Raw genomic sequence first — 15767 nt, 5'->3', positions numbered from 1 at the left:
AAGCAATGCTCATGTTAGTTTCAAGCTGCCTGGCTGCCAGCAGCCATCGTGGCTGTCAGTTAATTTGCATATCTCGCTGATTAGCCAATGCGAAGGGTAGCGGTCATACACCAATTACCGTGTTTCTCTTTTATTAAATAGGATATGTTCAGATGTTTACTGAGCTCCTGTGTGTGACAGGCACTAGGGATATAAGATGGACAACGTTCTTGTCTTCACAAGGGGGACTGGCAGAGAATAGTAGATTGGGCACTTTTAGGTAGTAGTAAGTTCTAGAAAGAAAATAATTGAGGGTGGTAACTGGGAAATGCTGAAGACAGTGCATGGCACATTGCAGAGGCCAGCTTTCAGGCCTCCAGCCTTTCCTCTTCCTGTGCTAGTTTTCTCTGGATCTTTTTCTGAGCTGCTGCAATCAAATACAACATAATCAACTCACCACTGGAAGTGGCTTTCCTTGCTCAGCAACAAATGGGTCACTTGGGAACTGACATTGGATGCAGCCTCATTCTCATTTTTTATTTTTGTGAAGAAATTATGCTGTGATGACTTATACTGTTTGAAATTTTCTCACTTTTCTGACCATTGTTTTTTTGTGAGCTGGGACTGTATGTGATGTCAGTGTATACTGTATTCTGTCAGCAGACCCGGTAACAAACACAACACTTTGCCATGTGATTCAACTAAATAATATCCACACCCCACAGAGCCTTAGAAGTATGACATTCAAAGTCCACTTTTTCTGTGGAATATGCAATGGTGGATGTGCACTGATAATACAAGTAAATAACTAAGACGTGTGGTTGGATGCGATGCTGTGGAGCTCTCCCTGTGTCACTGCAATTTGTCATGCACCTGGCACCTCCTAGGTCTGTGTTGCAACTGCTCAGCTCTATGCTGGGAACAAGATGGAAAGGAGTCAGTGTGGCTGAGTGCCAGTAACTTTACTTATAGATGCTGACATTTGAATTTCCTATAGTTTTCACCCATCATAAAATAGTCTTCTTCTTTTGATATTTTTCAACCCACTGGAAAATGTAAAATCTATTCTTAGCTAAAGGCCATACAGAAACAGATAGTGGACAGGATTTGGCCTTCTAGCTATAGCTTTTCAACCCCTGATCTAAATGGTAAATAGGAGTCTTGAAATAGAATACACATACTGCAAGGAAAAGTCTGTCACCTACGCTATAAGTTCTCCTCTCTCTCTGCATTCCCTAGGAGTCAGGTTCTCTGGTGGGCCTTAGTTAATAGAGCTGGTGCAGAGCTCTCACCCCAGCTGTGTAAAGGGAAGTGAAAGTGTTCTAAAGAGCTGTCTTTCTAGGGAGAGGGCTTGGGGAAGGGAATTAGAGCATATGGTGATGAGGGAAATTGTTAGTATCCCATTTTTATTTTTTATTTTTTATATATATATTTTATTGATTTTTTACAGAGAGGAAGGGAGAGGGATAGAGAGAAACATCAATGAGAGAGAAGCATCGATCAGCTGCCTCCTGCATACCCCCTACATGGGGATGTACCCACAACCAAGGTACATGCCCTTGACCGGAATCGAACCCGGAACCCTTGAATCCACAGGCTGACGCTCTATCCACTGAGCCAAACTGGTTAGGGCAGTATCCCATTTTTAAGTAAAAATATAGAAATGTAAGGTTATGAACACAGATAAAAGAAACTATGAATGGCATAAAAAGTGTAGTAGAATTTCCACATTAACTAAGGAAAAACTGAAATGAATTTAATTAAACCAACAAAAATAAGAAAAACAAGAACACTGTTCATGAATAATAACAAAAACAGAAGGAACAAAATTAAGTTTTAGCCACACTAGATGTGGCTGAGTTCTCCTATTTAAATACAGAGACTACAACATCTGGTTATATGCTGTTTATAAGAAACACACTTAAAGTGATAAACAATGGTTAAGAATAGAAAGATGTTAGGTGACTATAAACAAAAAGAAAGTATGAGTAATAATATTAATTTCAGACAATGTAGAATCTAAGATTAAGAATACTAACCAAGATAAAGAGGACATCACGATAAAAGGCACAGTTACAAACTTGTATACACAAAACATATAAAAACAAAGGAGAACTTGGTAAAAAATGGAATGATAATTGCAGTGGGACACTTGCAAGTGCATATTTCAGAATTGGACAGGTCCACTAGACAGCAGATAAAAGATAAAGAAACGTAATACAGTCACTATTCTTGATTTCTAGATAGGCAGATGGAAATTCTTACATCCCATGAATAGAGAATATATACTTTTTCCTATATGTATGCCACATTTACAGAAACTGAGCATTCAGCAGTAATCATTTTAAAATATTTATAGAACACTCACTATGTTCTGTTTTCAGGGCTGGAGATATAACAATGAATAAGAAAAGAAAAATCCCTTCTCTCATGGAATTTGAATTTTAGTTGTACTTGAAGCCACAGAAAAAACCCAAAGGATTTTTTAAAGTAGAAATCATAAACCATTGAAATTAGAAATGAAGAATTTATATGTAGATATGGCTATAGATATATAGCTTGTGTATTCAGTCACTCGTTCATTCTTTCATATATTTTCTGCTTGGAAATTAGCAAACAGTAAATTGTCCATTTGGTTAAGGCCATTTCTCATACTATTATATAATGTTGAATCCCTTGGTAATAACTTTTTTCTCTTTTTGAGTTTTCTTGCAGTCCTTCTGTTACATTGCAGACAGCTTTCGGTTCCCTTGAAGATGACTTTAACACAGGGCCAAGATTCAGACCCTTCCATAGCAGCAGTATAGAACTAGGATTCAGTGCATTTTCTTTGTTGTATTTCCTTTTACCATCAGGTTCCTGTTTATGACAAGCCACTTACTTTTCTCTTTAGAGTACCATGTGAAGTTTTCCTTTCAAACATATATATTTAAAGAAAACTATTAAATGAATAATAGTACACGTGTGCAAAGATCTGGTGAAAATAATGAGGGGCGAAGGATATGTCACAGCCAAGGCTGGGAGATGCTGGCCCTGTCCCCAGAGGTCCCTGCACCTGAGCCAGCAGCTCCTCTCTTAGGGCGCTCAGGACAGAGTCTCACAGGAAACGGGGTCTTCCTAGTGCAGGACAGACTCGTGCCCATGCCAGAGGGACATCCAGAGGGCTACAGGGGCCAGGAGAGAAGCAAGAACTGCTGAGGTGGGAGGAAGTGGTCTGGTCAGGAAAAAGCACGAAAGAGCTGATGACCTTTGAGGTGTGTCTCGTCACTGTTCAGATATTGGGGGCAGGGTGGTGGTGGAGGAGGACATGGAAGAGGGGCTTCCCAGTTCCAGGCTCTGTTTCCGCAGAGGCACAGAGCTGTCATGCAGGTCCTGGCCATTTGGAAAAGAACCCTGAGCCCAGGGTCTCCACCAGCTGTAGGGCAGGGGACAGGAGCTCCAAGAGGTAGACCAGGCCGGGTACTGAAGCCAAGCTCTTTATCCTCAACCAGGAGAAGCGCTGCAGACTGGGGTTAGGGGAGTCTTGTTCAACTCGTAGTAGAGAAATGCCCTGAGCAGGCCCAGCAGAGCAGCCCACAGGGAGGCTGTCCCCTCGTCGCCAGCCTCGCCCCTCTCACCCAGCCTGCTAGTTAGTTTGAATCATCTGGCCATCACTAAAGTCACCTGTTTTCTTACTTGTAACAATTGCATGAAAAGAAGTGGGCAAATGAGGGCTCAGTACCAAGGACTGTGAGTGCTCTGTACCCATGCCTGCTCGTTTTGTACCTTCTATTGCCACACCCCAGGAGGCCTTCCTCACCTCCCCATCCATCTGCCTCCCTCCCTGCCCTGGCATCGTGCACAGCTCCACCCCAATAATTTTCTACAAAACAAAGGTAGTCCTTCCAGCTCCTGCTCAAAAATCTCTTTTGGCTCACCTCACCACCAGGACAAAGACAATGCTCACACCTTAACACACCACGGCTGGCCTGCCACTAATTGTGAAGCTAGTGGCAAGCCAGCCGTGGGTGCTAGGGAGTGGCAGGCCGGGAAGGCAGGCAGGTGGGCTCCAGCCTGCAAGAGTCCCAGGGCCTGATGGGTGGACCTCCTGAAGGTGTAGGACTTTGGGCAGTTCTCTTCCCCTCAGTTTCCTTAATAGAGGAACAGGGGCTTTGCCTCTATTTTTTGTGGGGTGGTATAAGAAAGGGAGATCAGTCCATGTAAGGTGCTGTAACTGGCACAGGGCAGGCTTTGTGGAGCAGAGGCATCCTCATTGCTATTTACTCAGACTTGCCTCATGGCATACATGCCTGGGTCCCCAGCTGGGGTGGTGGCAGGAAACTGGTACCCCCTGCCCCTGTGCTGGGATTGGGCCGGGCATGCTGGTCATTCTGGGTCTGGCACCCACTGGCGCCAGGTAGGAAGGCCTTAGGGCTGGGCCAGAGGAGCCTGTGGCATCCACCCAACCAAATGTAAATAGGCAAACACCACCAGGAGCACTGGCTGGCTTTGAAGTAGGAAGCAGTGCTGCCTCCCGGCTCCTGGCTTGCCCCCTGCATAGCTGATGGTTGTTAAGCGTGCCTGGCTGGGGTCCGAGCCAGTCTGTGACTACCACTGGTAAGCAGGGACTATACTTCCTGACCAGGGGCCATTTGGCAGGCTTGGCGGCCCAGGTGGGCAACTTCAGAACCCCATCCCCTGGAGGAAGCAGCACTTGGCCTGCGTGGCTGTCCCTTGTTCCCCCAGTCCCTGTCAGCAGACTGAAGGCTGTGTCAGCTCCCAGGCCACTGGAAAAGACAGGTGCCCCTGAAGCAGACGCCTAAAAGGCGCCCTCCTTAGGGATGCGATCAGATGCCTGTCCTAGTGTTCTGGCCTCCGGCCCAAATCCTCAGCTTCTCTTACAGATATCGGCATCGATAGCTGAGAGTCTTGCTTGGCTGCTGAAGGGCCTGTTAGCCTGCCTTGAAAATTGCTTTTTTGTTTGCATACAGACACAGAGTTGAGGTAGATTGACATGGTAGAAAGAGCTGGTTCTAGAGACCAATGCACTGAGCGCCTAGGCGCTGGCTTGGCCTGACTGTGGACAAGTCTCCCCCAACCCCCTACTCCTGCCTCAGAACCTGCTTCTTTTTTAAAAATATGTTTTAATTGATTAGAGAGAGAGTAAGGGAGAGGGGAAGAGAGAGAATAACATCAATTGGCTGCCTCCCATATGCACCCCACTACCATATGTTTGCCCCGGGCACCAAACCAGCAACCTTTTGGTGCATGGGATGATACTCAACCAATTGAGTCACACCAGCCAGGGCAGAACCTGTTCCTTCTTTAAAGGACCTGTGGTAGGGAGTAGATAAGACCATATGTGCAAAGGGCCAAGCATGGAGCCTGGTATACTAGTATAGTTAAGTGCTCAGTAAAATGTCCGTTTTCCGTTTTTCTCCATGAAAAAGCAGCTGCGTTTGGGAGCCATTCCTTGGTACCTCCTGGTCAGCCACGGACAGGACCTTTACCTGCATGGGTGCCTGGGTGATGGAAAACAGAAAGAAGGAGGAATTCAATGTGGATAAGAGGTTATAAGGGAGGAGGGAGCTAGCAGTCAGGGCTTATCACCAATGGGCAGAGCTGGCTAGTCTTGAGAGCTGGTTGTGGGGAGTGTCGGGCAGATTCCTTCCTGGGTGGGTGCCCTCTGTGACGTGCAGATCCTGGCCCACCCTAGGTCTTCCTAGCCTGGGCCTCTGGAACTCAGTTGACAAAATGAGATGAATTGAAGGCTAATTGCCTTGTCTGGGCTAACCCTAAGGGGTTGCAATGCGTCTGATCCTCACTGACAGCATACTTTCATTCAGAAATCTCTTTTCTTCCTCACAACAATCTTGGAGGTGGCTATGTTTGCTCTGTTTCACAGGAGAGAACACTGAGGCTCATAGGAGCGACTTGGCTTGCCATGGCCTTGCACTGGGAGGAGGGAAATGCCAGTCTTGGTGAAATATTTCCTATGCTAAACAAGAATGGATGATACAAGAGTGTCATCATTATCCCAGGGACTCTTGGCAAAATTTTCAATTCTGGTGGCCTTCAAGTGCCCTGGAGAATTAACGCCCTATTTGTAGGGAGCCTGTGAGAAGACTTTGATTGGGAGGCAGGGGATTGGGTTCTCAGGGCAGGACCTGGGAGGTAGTCTGTGCTGAGTATGTATTAGCATCCTTGCTTTTCTTCAGCAGGTTTGATATCTCTATATCTTGTGCTTTCTGAGTGTATTAGAAGATCCCCTGTACCAAATGGCGCTTCACTTTAGCTTTTCCCATTTTGACATTGTGCCAGTCTTTTCTCTGGGTGATCATTCTGCTACCAAGTCTTAGGTGTTCTAGTCCACATCAATACCCCTAATCCCAACACCAACTTTTTTCAGAAGAAGAAACTGAGGTTCAGAGAAGTCCCTTGCCCAAGATTGTAGCGCTGGAAGAGGCAGAGGCAGGACTCAAGCCTTCCTAGCTCCTTTTCTCTCTTTAGTCCTCCTCACAGCAGACCTGGCACAGAGCTCCATCTCACAGCCTGCTGACCCTCTTTCCTTGGTGCCATTTCTCCAATTTTAATTAGAATACCGGCTTCAGAACTTGGGCAGTTCCCAAGCCTCATCATGGGAGCCGGGCTCTGAGAGAGACACACACATGTAATGACATAATTACGTGCACAGGCAGCCAAGTCCCCACTCAAAAGCTGGGGACAGTGGGGACTCACCTGGCATGTAAGCGAGGACCTGGCTTCATGTGCAGCCAGTGACTGCTCCAATGACTGAAAGCTAATAAATGAAGCAAATTATTCATGCAAACAGTGAAAGTCCCTTCTTAGAGTTATTGTAACTGTGCTGGCCCCATTTCAGCATTATTTCCTAGGAGCAAGTCCCACCGAGCAAATCCCACATGCATCGTCTTTGGTTTGATGTTACAGTGATTGATTTCAAGATGAAAAACCTCCAATTGTTCTCTGAGGGGTTTTCCTTATTGGATGTGCTGGTGCCTGATCTCTGAGGTCTCTCCTTCAGTGTGAAGAGTCTGTGACTTGAAGAGGAGTCCGACTATTGCACATGCGCACGCGTATACACATATTCTAGAGATGGATAGGGCTGAGGAAAGCCATTCCCCAGTCTTCTGTCTTTGACACCCAGGACAGATGATGATCCCTGTTCTTCCTGAAGCTCTCCAGAGATGTAGGCCTCACTGCCTGCAGCAGGAGGGGCTGTCGCCTCTCTTCCAATCAGACTTAATTCAATGAGCAGACATTTGATGAGTCCCCTCTTAGCACCCACCCCAATCCCAGTCGTTTCTGGAAGGGGTTAGCTCAAAGATGCAGAAATGTGCTTAGGCCAGCTCCTACCTTTCAGGACACACACACACACACACACACACACACACACACACTTCCAACGGGGCCACCCTGCACAGGCCAGCTGCGGCTATACTGGGAGACCTATACACAGGCTTCATCCTGGCTGCTCCCGCCACAGCCTTTGAATAGGGATACTGTGGCTGGCAGGGTGCTGTGGAAGAGTGCTGTGTCAGCTAACAAGGTCTGCTCACGTCTGCGGGTCAGTGGTGCTGGATGCATAGAACCCTACCTATGGCCCTGTGGTCCTGTATGGCACAATTAGGGGAGTCCTGGGGGATTGGGCAACAGAGGCTTCATGTGAAGCTGCAGTAACTCTCTTTCCCCACTTTGCAGACTAGAGCTGAGGCCTATACAAGTTAGGACACAGGCCAGAGTCCTCCAGGCCACCAAACTGGGGCTTTCAGCCCTGGCTCCAATCCACGACGCAAGCAGTAGCTCACCATGCTCTCTAGATCCCCTCTCTGCTGTGAAACCTTACTAGTAAACTCTGGTTGGATGCAGCACTCCAGGCTGCTCTTAGCTCCTTTCGCCGTTCCTCACTCCTGGCCCCATCTTCAGAACCTTTGCCCTGAGTGTTCTCTTGACTCTAGTCTGCCACATTTTCCCAAGTTCAGAGGCCTGTACTAGAACTGGTTACTTGGAATTCACCAGCACCACAGAGGGGGACAGCTCACCTTCTCTCCAACCTCATTTTGTGGGTGAGGAAACTGGAGGCCTGGGGAATCAGTTGCCTTTCTTGCATTCTGTGTCTGGCCTGCAGCGCTCCACAGCAATGCGTCTGGGCTGGCATATCTTCCTTTGAAGGTAAGGGGCTTGGGCCCACCACAGTTCCTGCTCCTGTGGCCACGCTCCATCCGTCCTCCCTCCCTGTCTCCTTCCCTGTAGACAGCCCATGGGGGCTGGGTCCCTGAACTTGGGGGGATCAGCTCCTCCAGGAACTTGGGGTTTCAGGAGTTGGGACTGGGGAGATGGGGCAGCCGTGCCTGGGCCAGACTTGCAGGCCATCTTGGGTGCAGCAGTTACGGCCTAGTTCCAGGGAGCCCAAGGGATGGAAAATGCCATTGCTGGGCTCCTTCACTGCTGCCAAACCTCCGCCTCCTCTTGGCTCTTGTTCCCCTGGGACACCACGAGGCAGGAAAAGCTGGATGTGTGACTTTGGGCAAATCCTTTCACCTTGCTGAGCCCCTGCAGGGCTTTCCTAAAGATTAATTAATGGTGTGGAGACACCTCTCCAAGAGCATGGCTGAGGACGACTGGTGGCTTCCACCTGCTGCAGGCCACGTGGGAGGGTGGGACAAAGTCTGGGAGTCTGCAAGAGGAGGGGTTTGCAGCTGGCTCCTAGAAGGATCCACTCTGGTTGCTATAACATGACAGCGCGACTCTCAGTGGGCAGGGCATCCCAGAGTTCCTGAGACCAGGTTCTTGGTGGTGTGCTGAAGGCCAGCTTCCCCCCATCACCACCCAACTTACAAATGGAAGCAAAGACACAGTGGGTAACGAGAGCACCCAGTCAGCGCTGTTGTGTCAGCGCTATTGTATCTTCCGGCTATACCATAATAAGGCAAGCAAGCAGGAGCTCCCTTTGAACCTGAAATCCTTTCTAAACTGCCACTCTACCACCAGTGAGACCATGAGGCCAGCCACAAGAGGAGCCCCTCGGGCCTCCTCAGAGGGACAGAAGAAGCCTGTTCACTCCCAACCTTATCCCGGAGGCTTATAAAAATATTGTGGTAATGTAGGTCAGTGAACTGAGCGGCATCGCACACCGGCAGGATTACAGGCCCTGCCCGCCCACCGGCCCACTCTGCCAGATGAGAATGTAAACAAGAAATGCTGAGAGCCCTCGCTTCCTGGCCCTAGACCTGTTTATGTAGCACTTAAACCAGCGTTGGGGGTCTTCACCGTCTGCCATGGAAGCCCTGAAGCTTTTTGAAGTTCCCCAGAAGTTAATAAAATTAGTCTGCCCTCATTGCAAGACCCTGGCTTGGGGAATGAGAGGTCCTTTGCTATCTCTGTGACATTTAGCTTTTTAAGTTAATATTTTATAAGCAAAAGAAAGGAGGGGGCACCTGCCACCCTGGCTTTGGTTACTGGGAGGCCCAGTTCCAAGCCATTGAGTGAGACCAGCACTGGGTATGCAAGACAGCTAGGCCCAGAGCAGGCTGGCTGGCTCACTCTTTGATGACCATATCCTCCAACCGCATGTCCACTTAAGTCATTTACTTTTATTCCCAAAGAGCCAAGAGCCACCTTCTCCCCACCTCCATATCATGTGCTTATTTACTGGGACCTGCCACGGGACAGGGTGAGGGCTGTTCAGACAGAACTCCCAGTCTTTGGTGAGGGAGACTGACAGGCCAACTGTCAGTGATGAGACAGAACTGCCAGACTCTCGGGACAGGAGGGGCCTGTTGTGGGGAAAGCTGCCCAAGCTGAACTGGGAAGAGCACGGAGGGTAGGAGTGAGGGAAGCGTGATAAAGGAACATGAGAAAATGTGGGGCATGATAGATATGTTCAGTAGTTTGATTGTGATGATGGTTTCATGAGTTTATACGTATGTCCTAACTTGCCAAATGGATACCTTAAATATGGGCATGCTGTATATCAGTTGTCCTCAATGAAGCTGTTAAAAAAATGAGAGCCCACAGACACGAGCGAGTACTGCACACGCCCCGGCAACCATGCTGAGGTGTACATCCTGAACTTACTCCAGCACTGGGTGTACTCGGGGAGCACCCAGCAAGGGGACGCAGCATGGAGGAACCATGTTTCTGCCTTCATGGCCTTGTGTCCTGGTTGGGAGCAGTGAAGAGTAACAGATAAAACTGTGGCCTATGTCAGGGGGCGCTCTGTGCTCTGAAGACAGAGACGGGCCAAGGGGTTGCAGAGGAACAAGGGGGTGGAGCAAGGGGTAGTGAGCCATGGCTTCCGGGACACTGCAGGCACAAAGTCCTTGACTAGGACCTTTGCTGGGCACTAGGAGCTGGCACAGAGATGGGCACCCTGTCTCTGCCAGTGCACGTCCACAGGCAATGGGACCAAGGGGGGTGTAAACCTCACCTCTCTTAGGGCATGCATGCATCCCTTGAGGCAGGAGCTTGGATTTGTTGTTAACTACATGCTGTGCACGTGGCAGACTCTCAGTGGAAGGGCAGACAGCCCTGTGAATGTGGTGAGGACCTGCTGTCTGAGAGAACACCTGCCTGGGTGGCTTGTTTGGTTCCGCCAGAGCCTTTAAAAGGCGGTTCTCTGTATAGGGTGGAAGCTCCTCGTGCAAGCACTGTCCTCTTTCGTTTCTCAGCTAGCTGTGGTGTCGAAGCAGGTCTTGTGTCTCAGCCATATCTGTCTCAGTATAGTCAAGGCCAGTGGGACCAGGACATCCTGGCAGCACCACCTACCGCTTCTCCAGCTTGGCACAAGTCAGCATGATCTTGCTCTGCTTTGCAGAGGCCCTGCAGACTTGGGCTTGCATTTCTGCTGTGCCGCTGCCTTGGGTGGCTGCAGCCCACTCAGGTCTTGTTCTGACTTCAGCTCTGCCTGCTCTGAAGTAGGAATGAAAACCCTTGTAGACAAAGGTGCTCAAGGAGCCCCCTAATGTCTCGGTGAGCTAGGCTAAGGGACTCTGGGTGTGGGGGGTGGCTGAGGAGCTCTGAAGATTGAGGGGCTCTGAGGGGCTAAGGGGCTCTAAGAGTTGAGGGACTCTCGGGCACTCCTTTTCTCTTTAGCAGCAGAGGCTGAGTTGGGGACAGGAGATGGCAGTGAGCCCTTCAGTCATGGGAAATGGGGAATAACTAGTCCAGAGCCATTCATTGGTTCTGGATTCCTACTCACCTGGCTGGACTGCTGAATGTGAATAGGTGGCCTTCTCATGGGACTGGGGCCCTGGTAGCTGGGAAGTATGGGAAAGCACTTGGGGCTGGTGACAATTGTTCATCTTGACTCTACTGTCCTGCAGGTCTGAGGAACCATCCACATTCAGTTCACCCAGCAGCCTTGCTGGACGCCTGCTGTAGTGGAAACAGCATCACCCACAGTCAGGGCAGAGCTGGGAGGAAGGGCAGAGTCCACAGCAGCCCCAGCCTGCAAGGCTTGCTCTGCTGAAGCCAAGTCCAGAAGAATGAGGGGGAGTTCATGTGTGGGAATGAGATTTGTGAATTATAAAGGCTGTGCAAGTGGAAATGATTATTCTTATCATTATTTGTATCCGATTCATCCATCACCCTGGAGAGGAGGAATGCGAGTACCTTTTATCTGGTGCTATGAATCAAATAGAATAGGATATGTTTTTCCAAAAGGTTTTTAGGGTAAATGGGACAGTTTCTCCTTTTCAAAACAATCTATCTGGGGCCTTTGGATGAATCTTGGGCAGAAGTGAGATGTTTCTGAGGCTGAGGACAGCCCAGCCCTCAGGGGTCCCAGGAGTTCCCTAAGGGAGCCCGGTGGAGGCAGTAGGCCTCGCCACTGGCAACACCTCTGGCACTGCTGCCCGTGCCAGTGTCTGCTCAGACCAGAATGTCCCCAGAAAGAACCCAGGCCCATGCCTGGGCCCTGGACAACAAAAGGAACTCCCCAATTTCTCCTGTGGCCCTTGTGCTGGACCTAGTGCAACCAAGTCCAGGTGGAGCATAGGCCCTGCTCCAAAGAGCAACAGATCTCAGGAAGAAATTGTGTCAGCCCTGCTGCAGTCATCTGGGGGAGGGGCTGGTCTTTAACATGCATGCATGCACGCACTCACATCCCTTCTCTTTACACAGAGGCCCAGCAGCTTTCTGCACAGGCCCCGGAGATGAGCTGGGCAGGACAGGGAGGCCATCTGGTGGGGTTCTCCTGACTATGCCATCTTCCCCAAAGGAGAATCTAAGCTTCGAGAGACCTCAGGAAGAGCAGAGTAACACTTCAGTTTTTCCCTTGGGGAGAAGGTTCAAGATGAATATAGCTTGTGATGAAATCAAGGCTGCACCTAGCTGACTTCCATACACATGTATGTTCCTCCTCTCAGACCAGGCCTCCACCAAAAGGTGAAGGGGTGCAAGCTCTACAGCATAGGGCAGGGGTCCTCAAACTATGGCCCGCGGGCCACATGCAAATACAAATATTGTATTTGTGTCTGTTTTATTTTTTTACTTCAAAATAAGATATGTGCAGTGTGCATAGGAATTTGTTCATAGGTGTTTTTTTTAAACTATAGTCCGGCCCACCAACAGTCTGAGGGACAGTGAACTGGCCCCCTGTTTAAAAAGTTTGAGGACCCCTGGCATAGGGCCTGGCACAAACACTAGGGAGCTGAGGGAAGTCGGACTTCTGCTGAGATAGAGGCAGGAGGGTGTCACAGAGGAGGGGGCAGTGGAACTGTGGAGTAGATGTAGGCCAGGCCAGAAAGGGGGCTCTGGGCAGAAATGTGTGTGTGCGTGTAGCAGGATGGGGCGGTAGAGAGCAGGTTGCCAGAGATTTCTCATGGGAGTGGGAGCCAGGAAGAGAGTGAGGAGGGTTCAGGCTCAGGGGTGGACATCATCCTCTCAGCCTGCCTATCCAGGAAAGCTTTCATGAGGAGAGTACCACTTGCTTTCATTTGACTAGTGCTGGGGGCAGGCGGGGCATGGTAGCCACACAGAGGCAGGTGTAGGCGGAGCAGCTTTACATTCTCAGCTACCTCTGCCCTAGGAGCTCTGTGACCTTGGGCAGATGGCCTCACTCTGCTGTGCCTCAGTTTCCACATCTATAAAGTGGAGAAAGTGCCTCCCTCATGTTGCTGCCCTGGGGCTAAGCGCTAAGCGTATTTGTTCACATGAAGCCTTCACAGCCACCTGGCACACAGCCTTGGCTCTGTAGGTGTCGGTGGTGGTGGGTGGTGACGACGACGAGGGGGCCGGTCATTGTAATGGTTCCAGTGCCTTCCATTATCCGTAAGGTGGACTGATTACCTGGGAGGGTGTGGCGGCCTTGGCCTTGGCCTTCACCAGCACACACTGATGCTTTCTCTCTCTGGGGTTGGGTGTGGAAACAGGTCATAGATGACTACAGCGTGATCGGCCGTTCCCTCTTCAAAAAGGAGACCAACATCCAGCTCTTTGTGGGGCTCAAGGTACACCTGTCGACTGGGGAGCTGGGTGTCATTGACAGCTCCTTTGGCCAGAGTGGCAAGTTTAAGATCAACATCCCTGGTGAGTATGGTTATTTCCTCTTGCTCTCGGGGTGGGCAGGCCATGGAGAAATAGCAGCGACCGTGCCCTGACAGTGCCTGGGCCTGCTGTGCTGCCGTGCAGAGCTCAGTCCATCATGGCCTCTGGTCCCACATTTGTGGCTGGAAAGCCAGTTTGGATCCTGGAGGAGCCTGGTGTGGAGTTAGCATCGGGTTTGAGCGGGGGTCAAGGTCTGAATATGAGTTCTCGCTTCACTGTGACCATTGGGGTGACCTTGGATATGTCACTCATGCACTCTGTTCACACCCATTTTCCTGACATCCTACTGTGTACCAGACATAGAGCTGTGGTCACGAGAGGGGACAGGTGTGAACACACTGAGTGAAGATAGACTGGGGTAGAAAAATAAATCAGGGGAGGATTGGCGAGTGTGCTGCCTGGACAGGGCAGTCGGGAAAAGCCTCTCTGAAGAGGTCACGGTGGAGTGGAGTCCTGACTGAAGAAAGGAGGGAGCCACGCAAATCCCCAGGGAAGAACATACTGCAGACAGGGAGGGAGACCAGTGAGAAGGTCCTGAGGGGTGGATGCTGGGCAGGAGTGGCCTGAGCATGGAGATGTGTCGGTAACTTTTTTAGTAAAATCTCCAGGTAGGGTGGTGCCCTGGCCCCAGCTAGGAAGTAGCATTCCCAGGGCCCTGGCATCTCACCAGGAAAAGCCAGCACTTCCACTCTCCCTAAGGCCTGACTGGACCCTGCCTCCGAATCTTCCTGAAGTCCAGAGGCCATGTGCACTTGCCCTCTCCTGAGGGAGGGAGTGGTCAGCAGAGGCCTGCTTCCCTGCACGCTTGGGCGTGCTGTCGGTGCCCTGAGGCCCTGCCAAGGTGGGGCTGAGCCTCATCACCCTAAGGAGAGACTCCCTCAGGGCAGGTGAGGCAACACACGCTTGGGAGCCTCCAGCCCTGACCCAGCTTCAAGCGCCTGCCCTACCCAATCCAGTGCTCAGCTGCTCGGGTCCTCGGCCAAATTGAGTGCCCAGTGCCCTGCTCCAGGCTCCAGGGAACATGCACAGGGCATGAGCCAGGCAGTGCCCAGGCCTCAGGCCCAGGCCCTGGGCCAGTACCTGTGGAGCTCTCTGGGAAGGAGGGTGCAGGTGCTGGGAGCAGAGCTGCCTGAGGGAGGGCTGCACCACAGCACTGCCCCTTCCCCAGGCTGCTCGGGCCCCTGCTGGTGCAGACAGGGGAGGGCAGTCTGTTTGCTTCTTTGGGGGTGGATGGGATTGTGCTGACCTTCCCCTCAGCTCCCTTTCGTCTAGCCCACGGCAAACTCCGAGGTGGGGGTGTTCCCAGAATAGGCCAGACGCAGGAGGAGGCTTGTTTGGGGGCCCTGGGTGCTGGGTGGGAGTGGAGGGAGGGGAGACATGGTGACGCTGCTTCAGTCAACTCGAGTTCACATTCCTTTGTTAGATCAGTGTTGTCTATTTAATAGGTCTGCTTCCTGTTTGTGGCTTTTAAGCTTTTTATTAAATATAACTGGTCAGATTCCTTCAGCCCATCCACCCCCACTGCCCACCCCCACCTCCTGCTTGTCTTTTCCTGCCGATTCCTCCCATAAAGAATTACTTTTAACCATTTTTAAGTGCCTTAATTATGAAAGACTCTTCAGGAAACCCAAGCCATCCAGTGCCAGGTGGAGGAGGACAGCCTTGCTGGCTGCACGTTGGGAATGCCAGGTGGAGAAGCCTGGGGTTGTGCTGCTGCACAGTTTAAGGCTCCCTGGAGCTGTCTCAGCCCTTGGGTCGTGGATGCAGCTGGTTTAAACGCAGCTTACCAGCCTCCCTGCTAGCTCTGTAGGGTGACCCCGCTGGGGAAGGCAGACTGGAGAACCCTCTGGGTGTCCTCCCCTCGGCCCCGACCTCAAGGCCATATGCTGACAGGGCCAAGCAGGTGTTGAAGAGACCAGGTGCTAGGCCAGGGGTGGGCAAACTTTTTGACTCGAGGGCCACAATGGGTTGTTAAACTGGACTGGAGGGCCGGAACAAAAGCATGGATGGAATGTTTGTGTGAACTAATATAAATTCAAAGTAAACATCATTACATAAAAGGGTACGCTCTTTTTTTTTTTTTAGTTTTATTCATTTCAAACGGGCTGGATCCGGCCCGCGAGCTGTTTTTTGCCCATGGCTGTGCTAGGCAATAGTGAGTGGTGGGAACTGTGGGGACCTGGAGAGCTACTTGGATCCAGCCAACTCCTGTTATATGAAATATAGGCCCAGGGATAGAATTT

At 50.5% G+C, this 15767-nt stretch overlaps 1 protein-coding gene across 3 annotated transcripts in view; it reads left to right on the top strand.

Annotated features, from left to right (window-relative positions):
* The window catches only part of EEFSEC (eukaryotic elongation factor, selenocysteine-tRNA-specific), a 250923-nt gene that overhangs the window by 199351 nt on the left and 35805 nt on the right, over positions 1 to 15767 (top strand). For 2 of the 3 annotated variants that reach the window (XM_006763214.2, XM_006763213.2), the window contains one exon: positions 13350 to 13506. The exons of the other annotated variant lie outside the window; for it this stretch is intronic. In XM_006763214.2, the coding sequence (XP_006763277.1) occupies positions 13350 to 13506 (157 nt within the window). The remainder of the gene's footprint in view (positions 1 to 13349; positions 13507 to 15767) is intronic. 3 annotated transcript variants of the gene reach the window in all.

The sequence above is a fragment of the Myotis davidii genome, unplaced genomic scaffold (assembly GCF_000327345.1).
Source record: "Myotis davidii unplaced genomic scaffold, ASM32734v1 scaffold78, whole genome shotgun sequence".
NCBI classification, from domain to species: Eukaryota; Metazoa; Chordata; class Mammalia; order Chiroptera; family Vespertilionidae; genus Myotis; species Myotis davidii.
This window is presented reverse-complemented; position numbering and strand designations above follow the sequence as displayed.